Source organism: Bombus vosnesenskii, unplaced genomic scaffold (assembly GCF_011952255.1).
Source record: "Bombus vosnesenskii isolate JDL3184/JDL3185 unplaced genomic scaffold, Bvos_JDL3184-5_v1.1 scf7180000013319, whole genome shotgun sequence".
Lineage (NCBI taxonomy): Eukaryota > Metazoa > Arthropoda > Insecta > Hymenoptera > Apidae > Bombus > Bombus vosnesenskii.
The window spans coordinates 1,035,338-1,061,898 of record NW_022882964.1 but is presented as its reverse complement, the minus strand read 5'-3'; the positions used below and the strand labels follow the sequence as shown (position 1 = coordinate 1,061,898).

Below are 26,561 nucleotides of genomic sequence, written 5' to 3'. Positions count from 1 at the left end.
GGAATAATTTCATGTATTTCTTCTTTCACTATGCTCCCATAATTTCTCATATTTACGCGTGTATTAGACAATATTCCTTTTATTCCCATTTCTCTCTTTGCCTTTCTTAATTAGTTTTTATCTACCGTATGAATTATTCTTATGATCATAAATAAATATATATGTATTGAAAATATATATTTTCTTTTATCTACTTATCTCATTTATTTTCTATCTTCTATTATTTAGAAAACTTTAATTTAACATACATATATACTGTATTTATTAAAACTTTCAAATACTATAGTAAATTATTGTACATGGGGAGCATTACAAGCACGTTAATAATTTATAAATATATTCTTTCGTACTTAACTCCACCAGAAACTAATCGAAAAGCTTGGAGTCAAAGAAGTTACATGATGCCACCATTTTGGAGGAATGTAAAGTATTTCTCCAGGTCTCAAATAGGTCATCAAACCTTTAGCTTTGCTAAAATTAGGCCATTTCTCATAATTTGGATTCAAAGGATCAACTTGTGCAGTGTTATTCAATAATCTTGTATCATATGGATACAAATTAGATGAATCATTTGGGTGATATAGAATGACCCGTTTGTGTCCAAATATCTAAAATTTAGTAAAAAGCCAATACTATAAGTTAATATACTAAATTATATACTAATCTAATACAAATACAAAGCTATTAGATTATAATTATATAATATAACAATACAGAGGTATAAAAATAATAATTTACTTCTCTAAAATAGAAGAAGTTAAAAATTAGGAATGACAATAATTAAATTCTATATACAATAATGTTCAATAATAAATAATGAAATTATGTGGCAAAAATTTGAGATTTAGTATATACAATAAACTATATTATATTATTTTTTTTCGCAAATAATTTAACTTATATCTTATCATAGAATGACAATTAATTTTCATACTTGGCACAAAAGATTATTTTTAGGATCGAAATGTAGAGGTGAAACAGTTCCGCTAGGTCCAAACCAAGCATTTATATCTGGTTGTTCCACATCATCATTGTCTGTAAAGTTACAATATTCAGGAATTGTAAAATCATCTTTCAATTCAGGAATCTAAAATCATTTTGACATAATTAATATTTAGATTTTCGTTAGAAACGTTAAAACTATAACAAATATCGAGAGATAAAAAACAAAACCTGTTCAAATAATTGATGTTGAGCTAAGTAACCAACTTGGTCACCTTTCGTTAATACATATTTTTGTAGAAATTCTGAAAAACTAAGAAGCTGCTGTGACCAATTTTCATCGGTATAACGTGAACCAATTTCAATAGGAACCGTTCTACTTCCAGCTACGCTAATTAAATACTTTAGATCTTTCCACTGTTCTAGAGCTTTCCAATGTTTGATACATCCTAAAATATATTACAAGTATTTCGAATTAAATTACAATAGAAATTAATAAAAAAAAGATATCAACTGTATATATACACTAGAATAGCTTAGAAATAATCTTCTTTCCTGTTTTAAAATTGACATGATATAACAAGAACATATTCAAATATACAGATTGATAAAGAAATGTTACCTTTCATTATTGCTGGTACTTTTGGCATAAATATTTTTGTGTAAAATAATTCCATCGAAGGTTCAACATACTGAACAATTTCAGTAAATCCCGGCAATACAAAATTATATAAACTTTCAGAATCAATAATTAATTCTTCTACATCTAACTCTCCCAATGACTCTGCTGAAGAAGATAACGAATAATCACATGAAACAGCTATTGATACATACAATACATTAACACTATCATAAACATACATATGGCATTATAATAAGTAAGACTTACTGATACAACTATTCAACATTGAAGCAACTTTTGGTAATAAATCAATTACATTTGGAAGCGGTGCTCCTAATAGAATACCTTTATCAATCTGCTGAATAATGTTCCTCAACAAAATTGTATTCTTTGTAAATTGTTTAGTATCATTATTGTGCTGAAGCTCCAGTAGAACTGCCTGTAGATATAGAGTATCAAATTACAAACACTTAGATAAATATGATATAACATATAGTATAAGATACATTCAACGGAATGATTAATATGTTATATTACCTTTAAGATAGTACATAATGTGTAACAGTATCGATATTCAATTGGAACAAATTGCCAGTGACCAGAATTTAGTACTTCCCACGTTTTATCCATACAAGCTTCAACTACTATTAACGAATTTTTTATCCATTTTATCGATGGAATCCTTCCATAAAAAAGATAAGGATTAAATATTATTCTTACCATTTTTATGTAAAAAGTACGATTGAAATATATAAAGCCATATAGCAGTTTGTTTTATAGTATATACTATCCCATAATTATAGCTAAATAAGTAACATAAAATAATATAAATGGACCCAATATCATTTAAAGATCTTCAAATTTACATAAAATAATATATAATTATATTTAATTATGCTTTTAGTGAAGCACATACAGAGTTAAAGAGAAATTACATTAATTTTATTTTTGAATATAATATTGACAATACTAGATAAATGTTTATATATTACTGTTTATTATCAGATAAATTTGAAGCCTTAAAAGAAGGAATTAAACGAATAAAAATTTGTTATTTTAAAATTACTTTTAGAAATCACATTATAGATATATTACTATAATATAGCTACAATAATATAGCTATAACATATTTGTAATAAATAAACAATATATGTCTCTATAAAATGTAGTATAAATTTAATTCAATTTGATAACTTTAAAATGATCTCCAAGAGAGTTATAAATATTGCTTCTGTTTTTCTAACTCATGCTAATCTTGTTTCCTTTTATTTTTCAATTAATAAAAAATATAATTTAAGTATTAAATAGAGTATTATTATAAATTATTTCTGTGAAGTTTAAATATATTCATGTAATTATAATTATGTATGCGTAATAAAAAAATCATGAAGTAAAATTTGATTTTTTTTATTTTTATAATTATTTTATACAATTATATAAAAATTTCTATTTACATTTTATCTTCAATGGATGTTTTTAAATTGCTTTCTACCGATGACAAGTGTATCTTCATTTCAATAGGTAAATGATTTTCTATATTTTCAGCTAATAGATTCCAAGATATAAAGTTGGCAATAATTGTGCAATTAGACATTTTTTAAAAATGATGTATGCAACTAGAAAATAAATCATAGGTATAAATTAAAGTTATTTTATTTAGAAATAAAATATTTTACTACTTTTGTCATCTGGTTCTTGTAAATATGGCCATTGTACTATTTGGTAATCTGCTATATAATACAAAATTTTTCCCGTTAATGACAATGTTTTGACTCTGCAAAAACTTTCAACAAATATTATAGTAGTTTGCGCGATACAAAATACTTTAAATAAGAATGCTACTATACATAAAGGGACACAAGTTCCTGGACCATTACATAGAAGTAACTCTGGACATTCTCTCCACAAGTAAGGAATTGATTCCAGAGTTGCATAAATAGTACTATAAATAGATGTATAGTACGACTGATGAATTTCTCTGCTTCTACGAATTTTAATTATCTTATAATCTACATTATTCTTTTCTAAATATTTAACTTTTTCAATGCTCATTGAATCTGTATCAGCATACACATATATTCTTGGCGAGTAATTTCTAAAGCTTAAATAATTAAGTATTCTTATCATTTCTGCTGTATGTCCTCCAGATCCTAATACAATCATTGTTTTAATTGGTTTATTTCGAATCGATTTCCTTCCGCTTGTTTTATATGTAGGAAACATTACAAAATATATTCTTGCAATGATTATCATACAAACAATTATACAAATAGAAATGTAATATATCGTGTACATTTTTGTAGTATAACCTGTAACAATTTAAATTAAAATAATCAATCTATCGAGCTGCTTTAGATAAGCCAAAGCAAAATAAATTGTTAATTATTACATATATATGTCATGAAAGCATAAAATCTAATAAAAGTTTTTCTAAAAAAAGTACTTCAATTAGTTAATGTATGCATTTACATGAGATTTTAGTCCAAAAGTATTAAAAATTATAAAAATGTATAACATCCTTAGATTTACTACATATATTTATTAATTTATTAAACAATGCATACATTTGCTACACTTTAGTAACATGTTAATGTACACATATATATATATATATATATATTACTTCACAAATAAATAAACACTACTATATTATTAATCTATATATTACATATAACAATACTTAATTATATATTTAATTGTATAAGTACCATCTATCTATGATTAATATGGGTGATCCGAAGATAAAAATGTAGCTATCTTTTTTTACAATAATAACTTATCAATCGATTTAAATTCTTAAAATTTTCGTACTTCGTACATTACACATATATTAGATTAAAATATGTCATTAATAATCAATTCTTTGTTATTCGTCATAAATTTAATATAAATATATTCGAGAGAGTATGTAAACAAATATTTATAACTTTGCAAATCTTACGGAGATAAATAGTTGCTTATATAAATTTAACAACAAATATTATATTGACAGATACAGAATGTGAAACTTAGGTTATAAACATACACTAAGAGAACGAACCACTAGACCGACAACCAAGGTTAAATAAAACTATTGACGAATATATAATATCAAACAAGAAACGAGAGTGCTCGCGCCCGTAGTTCTAGTTGTTCACAGTACAGGTGCCGCACCATGCGGCCAAGTGCTCAAGTGAACTAAAGTTAGCATATACAAGAACCTATAAAAGTAGGAACTTGCCCTGTTTGGTTACACACTAGCATAGGCAAGAACCTATTTACTTTTCTATCCAATATAGACAAGTATAAGAAATTTCCACAATCCCAGTGGAAGAAATTTGGGCGTTAATCGGAAAAATGATAAAAAACAATCTCGATGAAATATATCGCAACGCCGGGTCTTGAAACGAGTTTAATTTAAAGTTACTACATATAAATGAAAAAAAAGCTATTTCAACTATGCGCGATAGCCACGAATCGCAACGCTACGAAATTGATTTAAAATTAACGTCATTTTAATAATTATTTATAATACTATAATACTATAATACTATAATACTATAATACTATAATACTATAATACTATAATACTATAATAATAATCATTTTAATAATTAATAATTCTCCAGGATATATGTACACGAAGCATCTTTATTCGTGGAAAAGAAAATTGCGTGGAAAATAAATTACAAGAATCATATGCGATTTCAGCGATACACGTATCTATTTATAAAACCTAAAATAAAATTATTCATTTTAACAAATCTTATTCTATGTTAAATCGGTAATCTCGTGAATGACACTAAAATGGTAAAGAGTAAGGAAGGTCTAGAACACCTATGTACTTCGTGTTTATACAATCGTCCTCTAGGCTCTTGACTAGAACCTTTGTAATGCATAACCACTGGTCACTGAGCGCAAGGCACGTACAGAAGTATGAGTCAAAGATATATTGAATGTTAGATCAATTTTTTGTATTTTGATCTGCAGTATTCGTAAACATTTTATACCATTGAGTAATTTCTACAAAATTGTTCTCCTGAGACAAATGCGATAATAAATAGGTAAGTAAGACATTTTTTTAATTGAACAAAAAGTTTCCCAAAAATAAAGTGAATTTTTATTCTATTGGAATTTTATAAAAGTAAATTATTTATCATTAAGTGTGATATTTTTTACATTAGTTATATTTTTAAAAAACGAATTAAAAGTGAATTATATAAAATATATAATTTTCAATAATGATCTCATCAGATATGAAAATATAATAATAATTTAATACATTTTTTACAGCAGGAAATGGACATTTGGTGTAGTTAGGACCATAATGAAATCATTTACCAAAGAAAAAATTTGAGAATCACATAAGAATCGATAAAAGATTATACAATATTATTATCAGAAGGGTAAAAATTAATATTATTTTTATTACAATTAATAAAAATATTAATATTAATTTCATCAAAATTAATATTATTAAGAAGCAAATGCAATTAGAAAATGAACTCAAATAATTTTTCATCGCATAGTAGATTTCAAAATATTTATAATAAAAAGCAATTCTCTTGTAAAAATTATAAAAAAGAAAGGCAAGCGATTGTTAGTGTAATTTATAAAGAAAATCAGAATTGTAATATCACTTTAGCTAGTTGTGCAAATAAGAATCAAAATATATTAATGAATTCAACAATCAGATCTACATTAAACAGAAGGAACTGTGATAAATGCCAAGAAAATTTAAGTAGTTCTCCAAAAAATACTTTAAAATCTACAAGTATCGTAAATCGAGTTTTAAACAAGTGCGATGGAAATACCTCTGTTTTGTTATTGGGAAACTATAGGAATAACAAGAAATCGAGTATGACTGAAACACCAAATATAATAGAAGACGACCATAAAGCAGTATTAAATCATGATTTACAAAATATAACGTGCTTTTGCAATAAATCTAATACAAATTGCAATTTATACAATAAGAACGAAATTCACTGTGAGCAAAATGTGAAATTTCAACAGAAAAGTTTACCTATAATATCGCAACAAAGATCTCTAGAAGCAAAAACACGTAGGAAGAGAAATCAATCTAATGCTACTAATGAAACAGATTGCAATATCTCGATGCAAACTAAAAGAGAAAATAGCTGTGATATTAGTAAATCTATTACAACTGAAGAATCAAGGGAAGGTGTTTATACAAAAGGTAAAAGACAAAGAACAATAAAATCAACTTGCCATTTACAAATAAAGAAAAACAAACAAAAAAGGATATACAGTACAGTACATAAATATAAACAATGTAATAAAGTTACCAAAAATAAATATTATAAAGTAATAGGAAAAAGAAAGGATATAAGTAATTTTTCCACAGTTACCATAATACCATCAAGCAAGATTGATACCAAAATAAACAAAGATATAGCAAGGCATAAAAATTGTATAGATATTAAAAATTTGATAATACCTTTGATTAGAATAGATGATCTTCCTACATCTGAATTATCTAAATTAATTCAGAGTACCAAATCTATCGAAAATAAAGAGAATATACAAAAAGATGAAAATATATGTAATGAAACAGAGAATATCGTAGAAATACAGTGTTCTGCATATAAAAAACACAGTGCTACTGAACTCAAACAAGAACAGGAAATAAATATATTGTATAAATCAGTGTTTGAGGAAAGATGTACAATATTTGAAGAAAATGTAGTGAATAAAATTGATGAAAATATAAGAAATATAAAATTTGAAAAAGAGACGTATAAAATATCTCCAGAGAATATTTTACAATTTTTTCTAGAAAACAGAAGAGATATATATATAAGAACAAGATTGAGATCAAGTATTGAAAATATCTATAAATATCATATAAGAAAAAGTGTAGCAATGTGCATTAAATGTATAGAAGTCTTTAATCTTTTACGACAATTTTCAGGTAAAGTAAACTTTGTACAAAATGAAAAAATATGCATTGAATGTACACTATGTAATTTACAAATTAACTCTCTATTTCATTTTCAAAAACATCTAATGGATATACATTTACAATGTGAAAGAAAATCATTACGTAAACAAAAGAAATTTGCAGTTGCTATTATTAATTTCAGTGATCAATTAGATTTAAATATCAATAACCAATTTATATTTGAATGCTGTTGCTGCTCAAAAATATTTGATCATACAACAAATTTTGAGGAACATATTAAAAATATGCATCACGGCTTCGATCATCATACAGATGATGTTAAAAAATGTGAGGCAGAACAAATGGCTGTAACTTCTGAAACATATACAACATTTAAAAATGAACAAGTATTTAATGAAACTCGTGCTTTAGATAAAAATTATATTTTTGATGTTCCAACTGATATAGATGAAATTTCTAATTCAGGAAAGGAAATTAACATACAAAATGATCATATAAACGAATATGATATTAACGCAAAAGAAATAATTCTTAAAAACAATATATACCATACAAATTCAAATAATAAAAATTTATTGTTGGAGATGGAAGTAAAAGGCGAACAAATAAATGATATAAATAATTCAGATGTTACTGAAATAAAAAAAGAAAACCAAAAATTGAAGGAAGATATAGAAAAATTAAATGATGAAAAATATTCAAATAGTATTTCAAAATTAAAACTTTCTAATGTATCTGTTAAAATTGATGGAAGATTTAAAGAATATTGGAAACATAAAAAAAGCTTTTCTTTTATTTGTAATGTTTGTTTTAAAAAATATAGAAGAAAACAAGCGTTTTTATCTCATATGTCTAAACATGTAACAAATTTTAATACTAATGTACATGAGCAACAAAAAGCAGAAGAAAATAATGATCTCATCAGACATGAAAATGATGTAGTATTAAATGCACATACTAAAACTTCTCAAGACAACAGTAAAAGTTTCAAGGATAATAATGTACTACATTCTACTATAAATTTGGCAGAATCAGACCAAAATACTTTAATATCAAAAACAATTGATAATGAAGTTGATAGTGGTGAAAATGGAAATGTAGAATATGATAAAGACGATAATGTAGCAAGTAAAACAGATGATTGTAATTTTGCATTATATATAAACCTTACACACATACAAAAAACAAGAAATGATGCGAAAAGGCAAAAATTAATTAAATACAGTATGAACATTACAAAAAAACGTAAAACAAGTACTAATGAGCAGCAAAATACAGAAAATGAAATTGGAAACATGTTTCCAACAAATTTTACCACAAATACTAATTCAATAATAGATGCAAGTAAAGAAAATGTAAGTTATGGTTTAAAAGAACTGCATTGCATTATATGTGACAAAAGATTTAGTTCTTTGACAATATTTAAGGAACATATGTTCTTTTTACATGATTCGTTGTTTGAAGATCCAAGATCACCAAATTTATCAATGATACCATATAAAGTAAAAGATCTGTCTACACAAGGTACTCGTGTATCTAAAATGAAACGCAATATGACATGTAAAATAAAAGAAGCAAAGAAAGTTTTGCAAAAGGAAAATAAACAAAAATATAGAAAGTGGCGTTGTAACGCATGTAAAGAAAATTTTGCATTACTTAGAAACTACTTACGACATAAGTATTACTGTCATAATGATGAATCTGTAGTTCATATTTGTGATAATTGTAACAAAATCCTTACTTCAGTTGCAATGGTGAACATTCATATGTGCACTAATGTTACTACCTGGAATTGCAAAAGATGTAGTCTCACTTTTCCCAACGGTATATCTCTAACACGACATAATATGAATTATCATTTAGAAAAAGTAGGTCCACATGTATGCAAAACATGTAAATTAAATTTTCTTACAATGTACATGCTAACAAGACATGAAACAACGCATTCTATAAGTAATAATTCCAATGTTACAGAAACTTTCATAGATTTATCTGTACCTGCGAAAAACTATTTACCTTGTACTGTAGATGATACAAATGTTAATTCTGAATTCAGTAGAAAACAATTGGATGACAAGGCTATTCCTTATAGGAATAAAAATGTGGAAATTAAAGAATTAGATGAACTAAATGAAAAACTTTCAGAAATGCACATTACATCTAATATACCACACGATGATAAAAATATACTGCACTGTAATACATTATGTGCTACAGCAGTACAATTTAATCTTCATCTGGAAGAAAGACATAAAAGAGAGATATGTCAAATTTGTAATAGCTTATATTTTACAGATAAAGTAGTAAAACATTTAATATCTGATCACATAGTCTCAAATAATGTGTGTTTTAGAGAAAACGATGCTAATATTGAAATAATACAAGGAGATATAAATTCTCAAAATGATATAATAGAAATCCTTGGTGTAAAACGTTTATTGTCACTTTACGAATATCAAAGATTTGATACTATTGTAGAAAACAAATGTTTCAGTTGTATAACATGTTCAGAACAATTCTCAAATACTCAGCAATACAAAGTTCATTACTTAAAATATCATGATACAATCTGTTTATTGTGTAATATAAAATTTGAACACAATTTACAAGCACTTGAACATAAAATTAAAATTCACAAATCTATTGATTTGTATTTGTGGATAGCGCAGAAGCTAATATTGCAGTTAAGACAATATGGAAATACCATTGAAGATGTGATATTAAAATCTAACGAAATAAGAGTATGTTAAATAACATGTACTCGTAATTTTAAGTTATATTCTAACTAGTCTATACAGATATCTGTAATTCATTAAGGAAACGTATAAGTTGACTCATTAAGACTATTAATTCAGATAACCTATCAAATTTTAGTTACCTTCAATTAAATATAAAATTTTATATATTATACAACTTTTTGTAAGTATTTTTTATACAAAATAAATATTAATAAGTATACTGCTGTAATCTTAATAATCTGATATTCTTTTATTTGTAATTATAGAAAGTACACTCAAGTATTATAAAATGATAATTAAGATTCTGTTATAAAATTAAATTAAACTCCAAAGAAACACCCTTATTGGATATAAATAAAATATCAAGAGAGAAATCATGATATAATACAATTCTTTTGCTCTATTATTTTGTTCATAGTATCTGGATTTGTATCTTTTTTATTGTTTGAATCTTATACATATAATAAAATGATACAGATTATTTCATATATTGTAAATCATTTGTTCAGTTTTTGAATAAAAATCTTGTTTACCAATAAAAATATAAAAAACTACATGGAAATTGAAATTTCCAAATTTGAAAGTAGTCGTAATATGTATCGATCAATTTAAATTTATCAAATAAATATATCTTATATCGATTAACCATAGTCATATTAGACACCTATTTATTCGTGTATTATTTCGTTAACTAAATTATTTAGTATATTTGAAATTTCCTTTAAGAATCAAGTAATTCTAAAACTTGTATCAAAATTCGCGCTGAATATACTACAGCGCTTAGCTTACTTTATCACTAGTCTTGTATGTATTTATACAATCGACTTTCAAATCAGTTCAGTTACTATCTCACGTCGATGTGGTTTTTACAAGTTTTGGACATTTCGAAATTGTATATGAAATAAATCCAGTTGAATATTAACGTATGTATACAAAATAAAAACAGTGATAGTTCTTTCATAGTTTAATAAAAGAGTTTATATATCTTAGTGATTTAATATTAAAATAGACAACTGAGGTTTCACAATTTACCTCCTTCGTATTTAATTAGCAAAATCTTTTTAATTCATTACAATCGTATACAGTCTTTGACAAATTAAAATTTATCAATTGCTACTTTATTCAATGTCTTTATATAAGATAAACATAACCACTGTTAAACATATAACGTTTCTGTTTATAAAACATATGCATTACATATATTAATAATCTTAAGTAACATATAAATAATCAACAATTTTATTAAAATCCATTACTATTTTTCAATTTATTTTCTTTTTTGAGGATATAATGTATACTTTTATATTATATATTCTTTCTTACAGTTATAAGAGTATTAAAACATTAAAATTTATAAAGAAAAGATGAATATTTATTCAGGCCATTATTCTGATTATAAAACAAATTTGAGTACTATGCTATAGAAGTGGAATTAAAAGTTAGTCCAAAAGAAACAGTGATGATCAAGTATGACAGGTTCTTCGAAGATGGATACAAACAAAGAAACGGAAGAATCTAGTAATGTTCCAAATAATGTTGGAAATTCTGAAAGTCCAGATTCAATAGAGGTTGTTATTAAGGGATATAAATTATCATTTAAACAAAAGAAAGATTAACAAAATTTTATTTGAAGAACTGAATTTATTATATTTTCTATTTAGGTGGATAATTCGCGTACAGTTCTTTTAAAAATAGCAACATTATATGCAGAACGTCTTATGAATGATATTTGTCTTGTTGTTAATGGTATAGAATATCCAGCACATCGCCTTATACTTTGTGCTTCAAGTGATGTTTTCCAAGTAAGTAAATTTTAAGGTAGAATATAAAATAAGATAAAATAAAACACATAATTGTTCATTATACAGGATGTCATTAAACTGGTAATGTAACTTAAAAGAATATGATTTTATTAAAGAAAGTAAATTAGTATAAAGTAACATTTTCCTCATGTAAATTGATATTAATAATTCATTCAGTATATTTAGTATATTCCAAAAGATATAAACGTATTGAATATAATTATGTTGGTAGACCATTAAAATTTTGTTCTAGCAAATTTTTTTATTAATAAACAGTAAGTTTTTAAGTGGAAGGTACTTCTGTTTTATTATTCATTCTTCATCATTTAGTATGATAAAGTAATAAAAGTAATTTATAGATACAACTTAATTCAGACATAAGTACAATGGTGTTATATACATATATTCAATGTATATTTATCATTTTATTTGAAATCAAAGCTTTTTATGGCGAAATGTTGTTATAATTTGTTGATTTTTTTCTTTCTGTATAGTTACTTTCTTTTAGGTGATAACACTAATTTAATAACGTATTTTGTACATATGATATAAATACTTATCCATGTAATTAAATTTTAGCAGTAAAGTAAATATTATGTAGTGGAATTTAATTTACTTATAAAATACGTATATTGTGCCAAATAATGATAGGTTGACATATTTCTTATTTCACTCATATATTAAAAATGATTAACTTTGGCATATCTAACAAGAATTTTCAAAATACAACTGAGTTGAGGACAAATTACATTTTACATTGCACTACTATGTTTTTCTATCTGACTTTATTTGTATTCAAAATGTGTTGAGAACATTATAAAAAAAAGATCACCAAACAGTCACCTTATTTAAAATAGACCGACTGATAGTATGTTTGGGCTCATTAAATTACAAAAGATTTTTAACTAATTCATTAACAACCTTTACATTGTAGCAAAATAAAGATTATGTAAATTTGATTTATTATGTAAATGGATTCAGAAAGCAAACATTTTAAACTCGTATCTTTTTTTTGAATTATTAAAAATAAAAGAGTTATAAGCAATTAAAAATTAATAAAACCGAACATTTTCGATCGCTTACCGAATTTACTCCAAGAACGCGTGACGTCACAAGTCAGTCGCGTCGTCTGCAATATGTACAAGTCAACACAAAGTGAGAATGATTTCCTGATTGTGAATCTAATAAACGCTATGGAAGTTCATGAAAAAAGAAATTATAAATGGCTTTTGTTCCACAATGTCAGAATGATTCAATAAAAATATCAGAAATGTACCGTTCCTGAAGATAGTAATCTACGAAAAGGCATGGTTTCGAATTGCTAAAAGAGATATGCCAAGGACAGCTCCAAATTTCTTTTGCTGTAGAGATTATTTTATTCACTATATATGTATTCATACATCATATTGTACATGTTAATAATTTGTGTTTTCCTTCTTTGTATTTTTCATTTGCTACAGTTTATATCCTTTTCAGTATGATACATACGTGTTCCTTTGGGTTCTCATTGTTTTAATAAATATTCTGAGTTTTTATCCCCAAATCGAATAATAATAAAAAATGGTTATATAGGTGATTTGACCAAAATACAAATATTTTCAGTAGCATCTAATTGAAATTGCGTGTTAGTGATCACTGCTAACATTGTGTTACAGCTGTGGTGTTTATAGATCCTTGACGATTTCCGTTCTCTCCGAGTTCGGAATTTTTTGAATATGTTATATTCGGTGTTTTTTGAATATGTTATAGAAATCAACATTTAGAACATCTTTTTATACATATAAACGTTGGTCGACCTTACTTTCCAAGATATTCGCGAAATCTGTCCGTATTAATTGAATTTTGAGCATAGTTTTGGGTCTGTGACAGCATCACTATTGGTCGCTGCCTGCGGGTCACTTATATTTTAAAAATGCGGTCACCGCCACACAATTGTCTTCACAAAAACATAGTGTAACTCAAACCTAAATTTAACTGAAGTTTTTTGTAAACTTTTCGGAAATTGAGCAATGGTTATATATATATATATATAGAAAAAAGTTAGTTAAAATGTTGTCGATATACTTCAAAGTCATCGAAGCCGATGAAATTTTACATAATTACCTAACGTTATATTTATTATTATCTTTTTTAGTATAGCTAACATTTCAACATATACTCTAATTTTTCTTATTGCAGGTAATGTTAATGAGTCCTCAGTGGAGTGAGTCACAGGAAAGTAGAGTAACCCTCCAAGAAACGCCACAATGTGTACCTATATTTAGTGAGTTTTTGCGGTACTTTTATACTGGTCAAATAAGAATTAATTATGGAGTTGTTCTACCAATATTATCTTTAGCCGATAAGTATAATGTTAAGGATTTAATATCATTGTGCCTTGATTATATGCAAAATCATATTGCATTAGCTGCCATACACGGCACTCTAGTATCATGGTTACAGTATACGTCAAATTGTGGTCATCACAATATTACTCAAGCATGTCAAAATTTTATTAAGTGGAATTTGGAATTGGTGGCCAGAACTGCAGACTTTGGAAATTTTGATTTAGATATTTTAGTATCGTTGCTACATCAAAGTAGTTTAGTGGTAAAGGATGAAATGACATTATACAAATGTTTAGAATCTTGGTTGGATCATCAGGCAAATCGGTTGAAAAGTCAATTGTCGCACGACGAATTAGAAGCTACGTTAGAACAATTGGTAATAGCTGTGATGTCTCCTGTTAGATTTCCAATGATGTCTCCTCGACAATTAGCAGAATTACTTTTATTTCCTTTAACGAAAAAATACAAAGAATTCTTTGTAGAACGGATGTCTATAGGAATGTCATTTCATTCTGGTCAGCTGGATAAAGTTAAAGAAGTAAGTTTAAACGAAGAAGATGGTGCATTACTTTTTGAACCAAGATTATACACTATAGACACCTGTAGTTCATTACTTACGATAGAAAATTTTCATGGTTTACCCTCTTATCACACCAGAACGCTCGTATTTTCAAGTCATTCGTGTTTAGCAGAGTATGCTGGTGACCGCGCGTGTGAATGGGTTGTAGATATATATCCAAAAGGTGTTTGGTTTAAAAAGTTTTTCTTAATAGTGTGGCAAGGAACCGTAGAAATGCCCGAACATGTGAAACGTTCAGTTAGATTATCACTCACCTGTAAGGATCCATCTGTAAATAGTAATGCTGATATGCGTGTAAAAATAGGTGTTTTAATATATGGTTTACAGGATGGCGTTGAACATATTGCAAGAGTAACAGAAATTATTCACAGATTTAGTAAAAAAGAACGTGTTCTTAATTTGGACGATCTTTTACCGTTTGAGGAACTTAACCCGCAGCAGGGTTCCGTCTCGGAAAATACATCTCCTTTTCTAGTAGGTCCAAATAAAGATATGCTCAAATTACATATTGTTATATCACCAGCTAACTAAGACAGAGAGATTTCTTGGGTTATATAAAATGAAATCTTACTACAGACTTTAAATATTTTGGACTCATACGAAGGGTCATCTTTTTTAAGTTTGTCTTCAACGTATGTCCTAGAATTTTTTTCTTTTGATAAATTGACATTTTAATGTTAGACTAAGATAAAGTTTTGTATTTAAATCGTAATATGTAATAAAATATTAAAAGATTTCAATGTTCCATGAATTTCCATCACATTAATTTTTTCTGGGAAAATTGTTAATTACTATTAATTATTCATTTAGAATAACATAATTTTTAAAGCGGACGTCTGTGTATGATAGAATATTGTTAATTTACACTCTGTATAACAAAAAATTAATGAGTTTATATTCATTTTATTGCAAGAACGAATGAAATCGATAATCATAAATATTTAATCCACCTATCTGATTTCGATTTTTTAATATCTTAAGTATATTTAGTAATATATTTAATATTAATATTTCGATTTTTTAATATCTTAGGTATATTTAGTAATATATTTAATATTAATATTAATATTTAATACATTATTATTATTTATATAGAAATTAAAATTTTTAACAACTTTTTCCTGTACGTGAAACCTGCGCTCGATCTTAATTTCCGAGATATTCGCAAAGAACTGTCGATACCATTAGAGTGAATTATTGTGTCTATAACTGTGCATTCGTTGCAAAGTATGTGTCAATATTTGTTGCCGGATAGAATAACATCCAAATCCAACAAGAAGATATGCCAATAAACTATAAAAAATGATAAGAATTAGGTTTGTTTTAAGCAGTAACCGAGCGGCGGTTTTATGTATAGGAGAAATGTATGTATTGTTAAAAATTTTAATTTCTACAACATTAAAAAATCCTAATCAGTGGAATGAGCGAGATATCGATATCAACCGAGATATTTTTTTGTAAAAATATTTTTTTTTTTATCTTTTATATAAATGTATTGCTTTATTACGAAAGCTATCTTAAGAAGGCCATAGAAAATATTTTAAAATTTTGTGCGTATTCGATTCTTTATTGTATATAAAATCACATTGATATCGTCGATATAGTAAATATTTGGAGGATTTTAATAGTAACTAAATACATAACTGAAGGGCAGCGTAGGTTTTAAATTTCAACATCAAGATGAATTATGCGCGATAGTTCTGTTTTACAAATCTTCATCGGTTCAAATGGATTAACATTTATGACAACGATAAGAAATATTTTGTAATATTCCATACATCGTAAGAGAGATAAATTTGTAATTATTCAAAATTAAAATTGTATATTTGCAGTACGTTTTCACATCACTATAATATAGTGATAACACACTAAACCACATGTAAAAATTTTTTATTCAGTTAAATATATATCGTATGTTTCTTTAATTTATGGGAATTAATCAACCTCAATGTTTTTAAAATGCGTTTTTAAAAAACAGATTTTTTTCTTTGTTTGGTTATTCGTAACTAGAATATATAAAGATATTTATATTTTTTACTAATTTCATTTTTCAGAAGGATGAAATCTTTAGATTTTACTAATCACTATTTCTTATTTAAAAAAAGGTTCACTTTTTCTCGCTGATATTTTTCGCAAAAATTTGAAAAATAATTGTTATTTTTTATTTTTGTTCATAACATTTATTGGCAATATATAAAGAAATATTTTTTTTCTTTTGGAAACGGGTATAATATAATGATAGAATATTCTCAAAAGGTAAAGGTTTAATTTGACAAGATTTATTTTAATTTTCTAAATGTTTGTACTTCCTCTTTCATTATGATTTGCAAATTCTTTTGGGTAGTGATTTCTACAAATATTAAACAAAAATTCTCTTGAGATAGTTTCCATTTCTATAAACATTACATAGTAACGTATACAAATTACTTTTTTATTTTATGTTTATAATATATTGTACGTTTTACAATAGTTTATATTTCTCAATTAAACGATTGAACTTTGTTTCACTGTTGTTATTTCTATATGCTCAGCTGATCTCCGTTCGATTCGATACCATCCATTTGCAATCACGGAAAGGAATGATCCTCTTACAAAAGTAACACTCCATCGTCCCTTGTCCATTATTTTATACTTTTGTATTCCACGTGGTGTATCGTATATCCTTACCAAGTGTGTTGGTAAAGCATAAACATATGAGCGGTAGAGGCATAGCCATTCGTTGACTCTCGAAAATATCTCATCGTACACGTTACTTATCGAAAACCTACACTTTCACGGTTTTGAAGGGATTTACTTTTAACCACTCTGTTATGACATACGAATAAGAGAAAGAATAATCCGAATAAGTTGTTAGCACACTCATGAGTCATACTATTACACGAATGCATTCGCCAAAAATTGTATTAACGTAAACTAATCGAATCCTAATCTAATATTCGTGAGTCAAATTGCACATATACATACACACACACATACACATGGAACACGTATACGTGTCGTACATAATCCGCCTGACGTCTTACTAATGTCTATAGTATTCTATTTTCTTTAAGATCACTGATATCCGCTAATCCTTTTCTATTACTTTGTTCCTTTTTGCTATCTGGACGCCATAAGAAAATGATTTAAGAAAAGTCCTGTTCAAATCCACGAGAAAATAGTCTTTCGATAAATACACCAGCTCTGTTTCGTTTTCTTTGTTCCGGTTTTATTTTATTTTGTACTCTGTTTTATATTGGCTTGCGTGTGTAAGAAAACGTGTAGCTCGAAACTCTGAGACGGTCGGCTGGCTTTCGTCACTCTGTGCTTTTTACGAAGAGAACGCGAAAACACTCGAAGATGCCTTAAGTTAGGCCCCCTTCTTTACTGCGTCACAAGTTGGCGGGCCTCAACGGTTTTACGATTGTAACGTCTAAAATACTCGTCCATTCTTTGTACAATCATTAACGCAGACGAACGTTAAGTATCTAATGAACGAAGAAGTATCTTATACGCGATTTCAGTTATCTCGAATCAGCGTCGTCTTACACGTGTTTACAGTTCGGTCACCGATCATGGAACGATTCGTCGCAGCGCGACTAGCACGGTGTTCTTCAACCTTTGCGCTTTCTCATACTCCTTGCTTATCCTGCGATGCCCTATTTCTTTTATCTTGACGACACGTAGAAGAAACCGACACGTGGCAGGGAACGTTTGCATGTGTAAAAGATACCCTTCGCTTTTATTCCCCTCCCTTTCTCTCTCTAATTTTAGGAATCTTCATCTTATGGTATCTTTAAAATGAAATCTATCCAATTTACCCAATTCAAAGTAAGTGGCTTAATTACTTAGGTTCGGGAACATGGACTTCTACAAATAAATACAAATTTCCTTATTCATCAAACAGTGATTAAATTATATGAACCGTAATAAGTTTATATACTGTATTTATGTGTTATGTCGGCAACGATATTCATAGCGATTGCTTTTAAGGTTCATCGAACTATCGAAAATCGCGAATTTTGGTTTAACGACGAATTCTAAGCGTCGCGAATGTATAATTTTTGGCCGACAAATTGTAAGAGGTGCTAATGTTACAGACGTCATGATACCCCACGGCGAGCGTAAGATGATAACAATGCCCTGAAAGGATCTGTCCACGGAGTAGGTTAGACGATGAACCTTTTGGCAGAAGGACTGAATCGAGCAGCTCAGCGCATACCCCAGAACCCTAACCGTTTTAGTGCCAGGGGTTTATCCGTGCCGGATTGTGCCATGCAGTGCGATAGCGCTTCGAATTGACGATCGTGACCAAACATCGCGACGCAGTTCACCACTGTACGCAAACAGCGAGGGCGCTGCTTGGCGTTAAAACGGTTAAAGGTACGATATCATTTAGAGAAACAAGTCTATGTCTAGATAAGTGAGTTCGAGTTTAGTTTGGGTTAGATTTCCATTGCATTCGTATTTGAATTAGATTTGGATTAAATTTCGATTACGTTAGACTTCGATGATTCAACTACAAGTAGTGATGATAGTCGTACTCATAAAATAGTCGAATTAGCGGTCGGCGAAAGAATAGATGAGAGAGGGAGAACGCTTCCACAAAGTGGAATGACGAGTTTGCCGATTGTCTATCGGAATTCCTATAGCTTCATTTTTTGCCATCATGGTAAAATTGACTCGATGGAATTGTCGAGGGAAACAACCCGAAAGCAGTACATTTTTAAATACGGCAGGTGATGTTAAAATTCAACTTTGGGTTCAACGTAGGAAGAATAAGATTCGTTTGTAAGAATTTATGTTCAAGACATGTTGAGTTAATATAAACGCTGAGCCAACGTTTATTGAGACTGATGGAGATAATTAATCATCCAACGGTAACATGTTGCGCAAGGTAGAAACTATGGATGAATTTTATACGGATATGCGTGCAAAAGTGACGTCACGGGAATTCTTGTATACAATCGAAAAACAAGATTTAGTTAAAATGATATTTTGTGATTCTGCAACAACTTTTAATGAATTAAGGAAAAACGGTCGTCGTTTATCTGCTGAGAGCACAGTATGGAGGTAGATTTCAATGTATAATTTAAGAACGTCATTTCAAAGGATTCGTTAACATCATTACGCTTCGATCCCAAATTTATAGCGAATATTGGGAGAACTTTTGGAGATCGCAGAAATTTATCGTGCACGTTATGCACCAAAGGAGAAGAATATCGAGTAGCGGCTTTAAAACATTTGTATAAAGTCAAAATACATGCCCGAAAAAAGGATGAAGAGGAAAAATTGTGCGACTGAAGAAATCCGTCTTGGAATAAAATATGTTATTAATTGCCTCGATTACTTCCTCGAGGTAATACGACAGTCGTACCTAATGGTGGCACATATCCTCCAATAGAGGAAAAGAGGAGGAGACTTTAATGGTAATTTCGGCTGAGTCATCCTTATAATTAATGTGAATTTAATTATTTAGGTTATAATATCAGATAGAGATATTAAAATATAAACTGCAAGCAAATTGTAAATCTTGTAAAAGAAGGTTCGAAAATATACTGATATATACTTGACTCTTGTACGTTTTGCCTCTCTCTGCCTTTGTCTCTGTCACTCTCCTCCAATAAAGAAAGACTCCTTGATTTGCTATGATCCGACTTGAGTGTATTGAATTTTTGGATTTTCGAATTCCCAGTACTATTTGGATAAAAAATAAAAAAGTCCTTTTTATAATAATGTATTTGTTGAAAATTTTAATTTTGATAATTATCGCTGATCATCGTGTTTACTTTTTGTTTACTTTTGCTACCTTGATCATCGTAATTTGTACGTTTTATATTATATTATACATATACATATGTGTACGTATGTACGTATACGTATGTACATATGTGTTATACGTTCGTTAGACGCCACATGAGGTTTCTTTGTTCATCTTGACACGTGTAATTCTATGTGGGAGACCACGAATAAAAGGAGTCCACGTGGAGAAGGAAATTGATATAAATTGTAATAATCATAAGAGGATTCACCGATACACGTGTCAGTCTATCACCTAAAATAAAACCATTCATCTTAACACGTTTTCTGTTCGTCACGTGGCACGTGACAAAACACATTTTATTAGACTATTAGAAGTTCAAGTATGATTTATTCTCTTGAGACTTGAACTACGTTTCGATATTCATATATGTAATATGTACTTTCATTCTTTAATAAACCACTAACTGGAATTGTTGTTTTATATTTAAACAACTGAAAAAATATACATCATGACCGTTTTGTGTTTGCAGTTTTCGTATTGAACGTTTTTAGCACTAATTGCCAATGCACATAGTACTAACCCGCGTGATGTTGCTAAAACAAGCAAAATTTTAATGAGGTTCTAATTTACATAACCTACACCAGTTTCTTCTAACTGATCAACAACTTTTAAAAATGTGTAAATACTTACTTGCAAAATATGTATACTTTGTTGTTATTTTACTATTTATCATAAACTGAGACGATTGTTATTCTATTTCTCCTAATTGGTATTATCCATGATAAACTAATTATGATATTTCTTAATCCAAATGCAGCCAAGTGAAAGTAGCTTATATGTTATATTTCATTTATTTTCATAGAAGGTTTAGAAAATATTTAGAGTAGGTATATACAGGGTGACCTGTAACTGTTGACACAATTGGGTATAGAGTGATTCTATGAGTAAAAGTAAGGCGGAAAAATGGAATAAAAAATTTGTACGTTTCATTTCCGAGAAAGTCGAGGTTGAAAATTTGATAAGTGTACTTGGCTAATTCCGGACTGAACAAGAGTAAATAATCAACAGGATAAGCTACGTGTAGAGATAAATAAACTACGTGCGAAAATAAATCAAGTTTAGAATACAATTTTTTCTTAAGATGATTTTTTTTCGAGAAAAATAAGTTTAAAAATTTATGTGTATCATCAGATCAGTTCTTAACTAACACGTTCAAACATTAGATTCTTGAAAATGACGGATTAACAAGAAAAATTTTATTTTACAATTTTGACTTATTTTTGCATATATAATAACCTCCATCCAAATTTAGTCTGTACTTAGCCAAGTTTACGTATACTGATCAATTTTCAAACTCGATAGTCTAAGAAACGAAGCGTCGTATGAAAGAATTTTATTCCACATTTTTTACTTATTTTTTCATAGAATCACTTTGTACCTAATTGTACCATTAGTTACCGACCACCCTGTATAAGGATATAACAAGTAGAGTGATTCTTTTATTTTTTATGATTAAATGATTCTAGCTTTCTAAATCTGAGTACTGTATATAATTTAAAGTCGATGATAATACAAAATAAAATAAGTAATAATTAAAATAATCGATTCTCTTTTGCGCTTCAACGATATCCAAACAAAATTTCAAACGTTCTTCTATTTCGTAGGTATAAAGATCATGTCAACAGTCACAATCATCCTGAACAATAAACGAAGCTTACAAAAAGAAAAAAGAACGATAAGAACATTGATTGATCGAATGAAACTAATAGAATTACAGCAATTTTTCTAATAAGATAATTCCCTTAATACATTTGCATTCTTTCCGTATATCAATATTTATACTTCACCTTCTATTTATACACACTGACTAGCTTAAAAAAAAAGCAAGATAAAATCGCACGGGGATTCCCTGAAAGACATTAACTAGAAATTGTTCAAGATACAAGTCATTCGTGCTTCGTTAGCGTTGGGAATGATACCGCATCGATATCAATTTACGAATTTTGATTCTACGTCGTAAGATCGTAGGTATCAAGAATAGTCGATACCTTTTCAATATTTAATATAAAAATTGATACTGCATGAAAATATTAATACTAATATTATACCCGCAAAGTAGAAATCAATCTACAGGATGTTCTAGTAATCATGGCACGAATGGTAAGAGGATGATTCTATGTGACAAAATAAGTAAAAAGATGAGATTCAACTATCAGACTGTCCTAATTATATCGATCGTATTTGAAATTAATTTGAAAGAGCATATAGAAGCTACACGATATGTATTTAGCGCAAGTATATAAATACATATTTCACAGAGATCGCAAAAGTATTTAAAATATTTCGATTATCTATTATATTAATAATGTATAAACTTCAACATTCGACGGAACCATTTTTGAAAATGATGTGTTTGAGATAGTTCTTCATACTGTATACTGATTTTTCACTAAATATACGTTTGCGATGAATATCCCGTAATTTTTATACTCTGTATGCATTTTTAGATTGATTTCAAATTTAACCTATATAACGAAGATAGCCGATTCTCATCTCATTGATAATAAAATTTCAAAATGTTTTATATAACAAACACAATATACGTATAACAGTCTTTTGTGGTAAATGTTCTAATATTTTCGTGAATTGTTCGAGTATCATCGATATGCATCGTATCAATCCCATCACTGACTACAAGTCACTCGTGCTTGTTACCTTTGAGTTCCTATAAGAAAGGGAGGGGACAGGGAGACAGGATTTCGTCCAGTGAACTAGGGAGAAAATGGGCCAATCACAGCGGCTCGGTGGTTCGGGGTTCGGGAGAGTTCGGCTGGGACGAGGTAAGCACGACTGACTTCGTGAATCTTTCGCAATTCGCTTCAGTTCGTCCAGCAGAGAAGCAACGCTCGTTCCGCGACGATGTTCTTCACGCTGCAGTTTATATCTACTGTATATAGGCAGCTTTAGGCGGGTTAACACGCGAAATTTTTTTCAAAAATTTTCAAAACATAACCTCAAATACATGACTCGATACATTTCACACGAAAATATGTAAAGTGGTGCGTCAGGTTTCCAAAGTTTGTGCTTGGCGGAATTGTTTGACAGTTTTCCAAACGAATCCTCGTGAAGCAATCCGCAAGCTGCATGTCGACCGAAACCTGCTTCGTCCAAATGGATTGATCTTCTCTACTTCCGAAGAAATTTTGTTTGGTAAGTGTCTACTTTTACTTTTCAGTTAGACTTCTCAATTGTATAAGGTGTCCCAGAAATCGTCATACAATCCACAAAGGGGTGGTTCAACGTGAAAAAATAAATCGAAAATATATGTAGAATAAAATATTTCATACCAAACTCTATTTTTAGTAAAATCGAATTTTAAAATTCGTTTAGTGTACAATTTGGCTAATTACTGACTGGATCGAAATAAACAACCAGCAGGAAGTTATACTATATGCGAGAATAAATAAAAAGTGTGGAATTTTTCCGTTTAAGGTTTAATACACCATTCACAAGAAAATAGGATTTGAAAGTTTGACTAAGAATTCGCTTGATACACGCGTACTTGATCAATTTTCAAATTTCGTTTCCTCGGAAATTACTTTCACACATAGTTTGTAGAACAACGTCCTATTGATTATTTACTTTTGTCCAGTTCAAGCCAATTAGCCAAGTTCAAATTGTACTTTACAAATTTTCCTTCAAAACTAAACATCGTATGAACAAATTTTATTTTATATCTTCGATCTGTTTTTTTACGTAGAATGTTTGTCACCTATTGAACCACGATCGTTGGATCACCTTGTATATATGATACATGAAGATTGACAAAGATGATTCTTTGGTATGCTGGAATGAATATCTTTAGTCTCAGATCATATAACGGAAGAAATGATAATATGTACGCTTTGTGATTTTTTTTATAAAATTTATAACATGATTCCATCGTGTTTTTCTTCTTGTATTGCATTTCTGTATTTCAATTTAACACGAAAATATACATACGTAGCGTAACTATATCAATAAGTTGCCTTTTTATAGTTATATAAGCATTAAAGTAAATAATTCTAGGTGAAATTAGAAAATGTATTTAATCGAATCGCTCACTGAGCATTAACTATATGTAATTTTGCATTACATAGTATAGAAGTTACATTTAGTGCAAATTAGGAAATATTTTTAACCGAATTAATTACTTAGTATTAGCTATGTGTAATTCTGTGAAAACTATAGAAATTGTTAAAATTAGGAAATATATTTAATTGAATGAAACATGCGTTATAGAAGGTGCATTTAATGAAACATAGCTTAAGAATGCATTTTATTCTATGAATTAGTGATTTGGTAGTTTTCCATCAACATTAAGTAAGCTTCCGATTTAATATTTTGTTATCGGTGAAAATATGTAATTTGTATTCCTGTCGTTGACGTCTTTCCTTGCGAACAATGACTTTCATTCTATTGCCACGCGTGCATAATAGAGGTTTGTCGCAGCGTGTACGGTAAACGTTTTCGTGCTCATCGGAGAAGCACGAGCATCCTGTTATGCCCCTACATTGCCAGCCATAAGTCATCGGACTCGAACAAAAAAGTCGACCAAACCGAAAATCTTAGTTTCAATCAATCGAATTAATGTAGGCGGAAAATAAGTTTTTGGAAATGTTTATATTTATTTTTAAATTTAATATTAATTATTTGTATAGAAAAGATTTTTTATTTGCATACATGTGTATATATAAATTTTTTTATCGTATGTAATTTTTATAGTAGTTTTATAATATTGTATTTTTAATTATTATATAAGATAGATCGAAACATTATATCTTGTCTGTTATGTCATTCGATTGCGAAAATATTCGATTATTTCATAGAATTTTTTTTACTTTTGCTTTACTTTCTTTTATATTTGTCGATATTTCTTTTAAACAATTTTTTACTCATTACATGATATTTTTTCATGCATTTTTATAAAAAGATTTCTCAAGTTATACAATATTGTTTTGTTATTTCTAATGACGATCACATTTTTTTCTATTTCTGATCATTTATATTAAATTATAAATTAAAATTAAATTATATATGAGAATTTTTCGCCATTTTACTAGAAATCTATCTAACTATATGTGTAACAACTTATGGACGGTAGTATATATCGCTAACTACATACAGTACACGTTTAGAAAGTATAAATTTTTGCTGGATTGCGTAATTCATATTCAAGCATATTGATGACCTTTGGTTCTTCTTAATGGTTCTTATACGTTATGTAGCACCAAAAAATTTGAGATTACATGTATATTTTTGCTAACTGAGATTATTAGAATATATTTCGCTTATCGTTGACATTCTAACTTAAATGGAACTTTACAAAGTATTTAATTTAGTAAAGTTTTGCTACAAATATAGTTCCGTGTTTTAGAAAAAATAATAATAAAGGAAGGATTAACTGTAAATCTTTAACGATGTAGTACGTATCATGATAGTGACATCAGATGTTTGAAGTATCCATAGAGGGCTTCTTCGCTTTTTAAAAATTTTCCATGTGGTACTTCAAAGAACGAGATGGGCGAATATATCTAGTCGAAATTTAAGTGGGCGTTGCGTGATTCGTCGAATCAATTGTTTGAACTGCTTGAAGAAATTCGATCCGTTCCAGCTAAGCAACGAGATTACTATATTATTCATAAGTTGGAAATTTTACATTACATAAAATGTACTTACAAAGAATCGAATTTTTGGTTTTTAATTTCAATTGTTTGTCAAAATTCAAAATATGAACAATTAAGTCACCATTTCAGTTCTATTAACTTTCTTTCTATTTTCTGGATTGATCCCGTTTGAGGATACAGAAAATTGCAATAATAAATTCGAACGTAATAAATAACGATATACTAGCAATGTAAAC

The 26,561-nt window shown here is 28.4% G+C and overlaps 5 protein-coding genes and 1 long non-coding RNA gene across 13 annotated transcripts in view; 4 read left to right on the top strand and 2 right to left on the bottom strand.

The window, feature by feature from the left end:
- Positions 1 to 248: 248 nt before the first annotated feature.
- LOC117235669 (bifunctional peptidase and arginyl-hydroxylase JMJD5-like) lies at positions 249 to 4,612 on the bottom strand. 5 transcript variants are annotated; one of them, XM_033497928.1, is made up of 8 exons: positions 4,590 to 4,612; positions 3,019 to 3,180; positions 2,102 to 2,246; positions 1,832 to 2,003; positions 1,565 to 1,729; positions 1,174 to 1,391; positions 935 to 1,087; positions 351 to 608 (listed from the first exon to the last, which is right to left on the bottom strand). In XM_033497928.1, exons 2-8 carry the CDS (start codon positions 3,156 to 3,158, stop codon positions 351 to 353), a joined length of 1,251 nt encoding a protein of 416 aa, XP_033353819.1. In that variant the 5' UTR covers positions 3,159 to 3,180; positions 4,590 to 4,612. The 5 variants fall into 5 exon arrangements, with proteins under 5 accessions (XP_033353820.1, XP_033353815.1, XP_033353819.1 ...); XM_033497926.1 differs by lacking the exon at positions 4,590 to 4,612 and adding an exon at positions 3,858 to 3,873; XM_033497927.1 differs by lacking the exon at positions 4,590 to 4,612 and adding an exon at positions 3,452 to 3,584.
- On the bottom strand, positions 3,200 to 3,873 carry LOC117235671 (UDP-N-acetylglucosamine transferase subunit ALG14 homolog). The gene has a single exon (XM_033497931.1). It carries the CDS (start codon positions 3,857 to 3,859, stop codon positions 3,221 to 3,223), a length of 639 nt encoding a protein of 212 aa, XP_033353822.1. The 5' UTR covers positions 3,860 to 3,873; the 3' UTR covers positions 3,200 to 3,220.
- Positions 4,613 to 6,128: 1,516 nt separating the features above from the next.
- On the top strand, positions 6,129 to 8,158 carry LOC117235654 (the record flags this gene model as incomplete). Its single annotated transcript, XM_033497896.1, has 1 exon — positions 6,129 to 8,158. A coding segment is annotated over exon 1 (1,938 nt), but the record flags the coding sequence as incomplete, so codon positions are not given.
- A 2,842-nt stretch (positions 8,159 to 11,000) lies between these two features.
- LOC117235678 (BTB/POZ domain-containing protein 17) lies at positions 11,001 to 15,667 on the top strand. Of its 4 annotated transcripts, XM_033497937.1 has the most exons (4): positions 11,001 to 11,130; positions 11,533 to 11,775; positions 11,869 to 12,009; positions 14,188 to 15,667. In XM_033497937.1, exons 2-4 carry the CDS (start codon positions 11,677 to 11,679, stop codon positions 15,445 to 15,447), a joined length of 1,500 nt encoding a protein of 499 aa, XP_033353828.1. In that variant the 5' UTR covers positions 11,001 to 11,130; positions 11,533 to 11,676; the 3' UTR covers positions 15,448 to 15,667. The 4 variants fall into 4 exon arrangements, with proteins under 4 accessions (XP_033353828.1, XP_033353830.1, XP_033353831.1 ...); XM_033497939.1 differs by lacking the exons at positions 11,001 to 11,130; positions 11,533 to 11,775; positions 11,869 to 12,009 and adding an exon at positions 13,171 to 13,314; XM_033497940.1 differs by lacking the exons at positions 11,001 to 11,130; positions 11,533 to 11,775; positions 11,869 to 12,009 and adding an exon at positions 13,453 to 13,581.
- Positions 15,668 to 17,131: 1,464 nt separating this feature from the next.
- LOC117235749 lies at positions 17,132 to 20,468 on the top strand. The gene is made up of 2 exons (XR_004493726.1): positions 17,132 to 19,968; positions 20,048 to 20,468. It is a non-coding gene; the product is annotated as an uncharacterized LOC117235749 (long non-coding RNA).
- A 3,047-nt stretch (positions 20,469 to 23,515) lies between these two features.
- Positions 23,516 to 26,561, top strand: part of LOC117235682 — a 36,617-nt gene continuing 33,571 nt past the window's right edge. Inside the window, exon 1 of the mRNA XM_033497947.1 lies at positions 23,516 to 23,869. The gene's annotated coding sequence lies outside the window, so the exon portion shown is untranslated. The remainder of the gene's footprint in view (positions 23,870 to 26,561) is intronic.

Coding starts and splice junctions, on each gene's coding strand:
- LOC117235669 (XM_033497928.1), bottom strand. CDS start 3,158: ATGTCTAATTGCACAATTATTGCCAACTTTATATCTTGGAATCTATTA. Junction 1,730..1,831: donor AATGTTGAATAGTTGTATCA/GTAAGTCTTACT, acceptor TATCTTCTTCAG/CAGAGTCATTGGGAGAGTTA. Junction 1,088..1,173: donor AACATCAATTATTTGAACAG/GTTTTGTTTTTT, acceptor AAATGATTTTAG/ATTCCTGAATTGAAAGATGA.
- LOC117235671 (XM_033497931.1), bottom strand. CDS start 3,859: ATGTACACGATATATTACATTTCTATTTGTATAATTGTTTGTATGATA.
- LOC117235678 (XM_033497937.1), top strand. CDS start 11,677: ATGACAGGTTCTTCGAAGATGGATACAAACAAAGAAACGGAAGAATCT. Junction 11,776..11,868: donor AAAGTCCAGATTCAATAGAG/GTTGTTATTAAG, acceptor TTTTCTATTTAG/GTGGATAATTCGCGTACAGT. Junction 12,010..14,187: donor CTTCAAGTGATGTTTTCCAA/GTAAGTAAATTT, acceptor TTCTTATTGCAG/GTAATGTTAATGAGTCCTCA.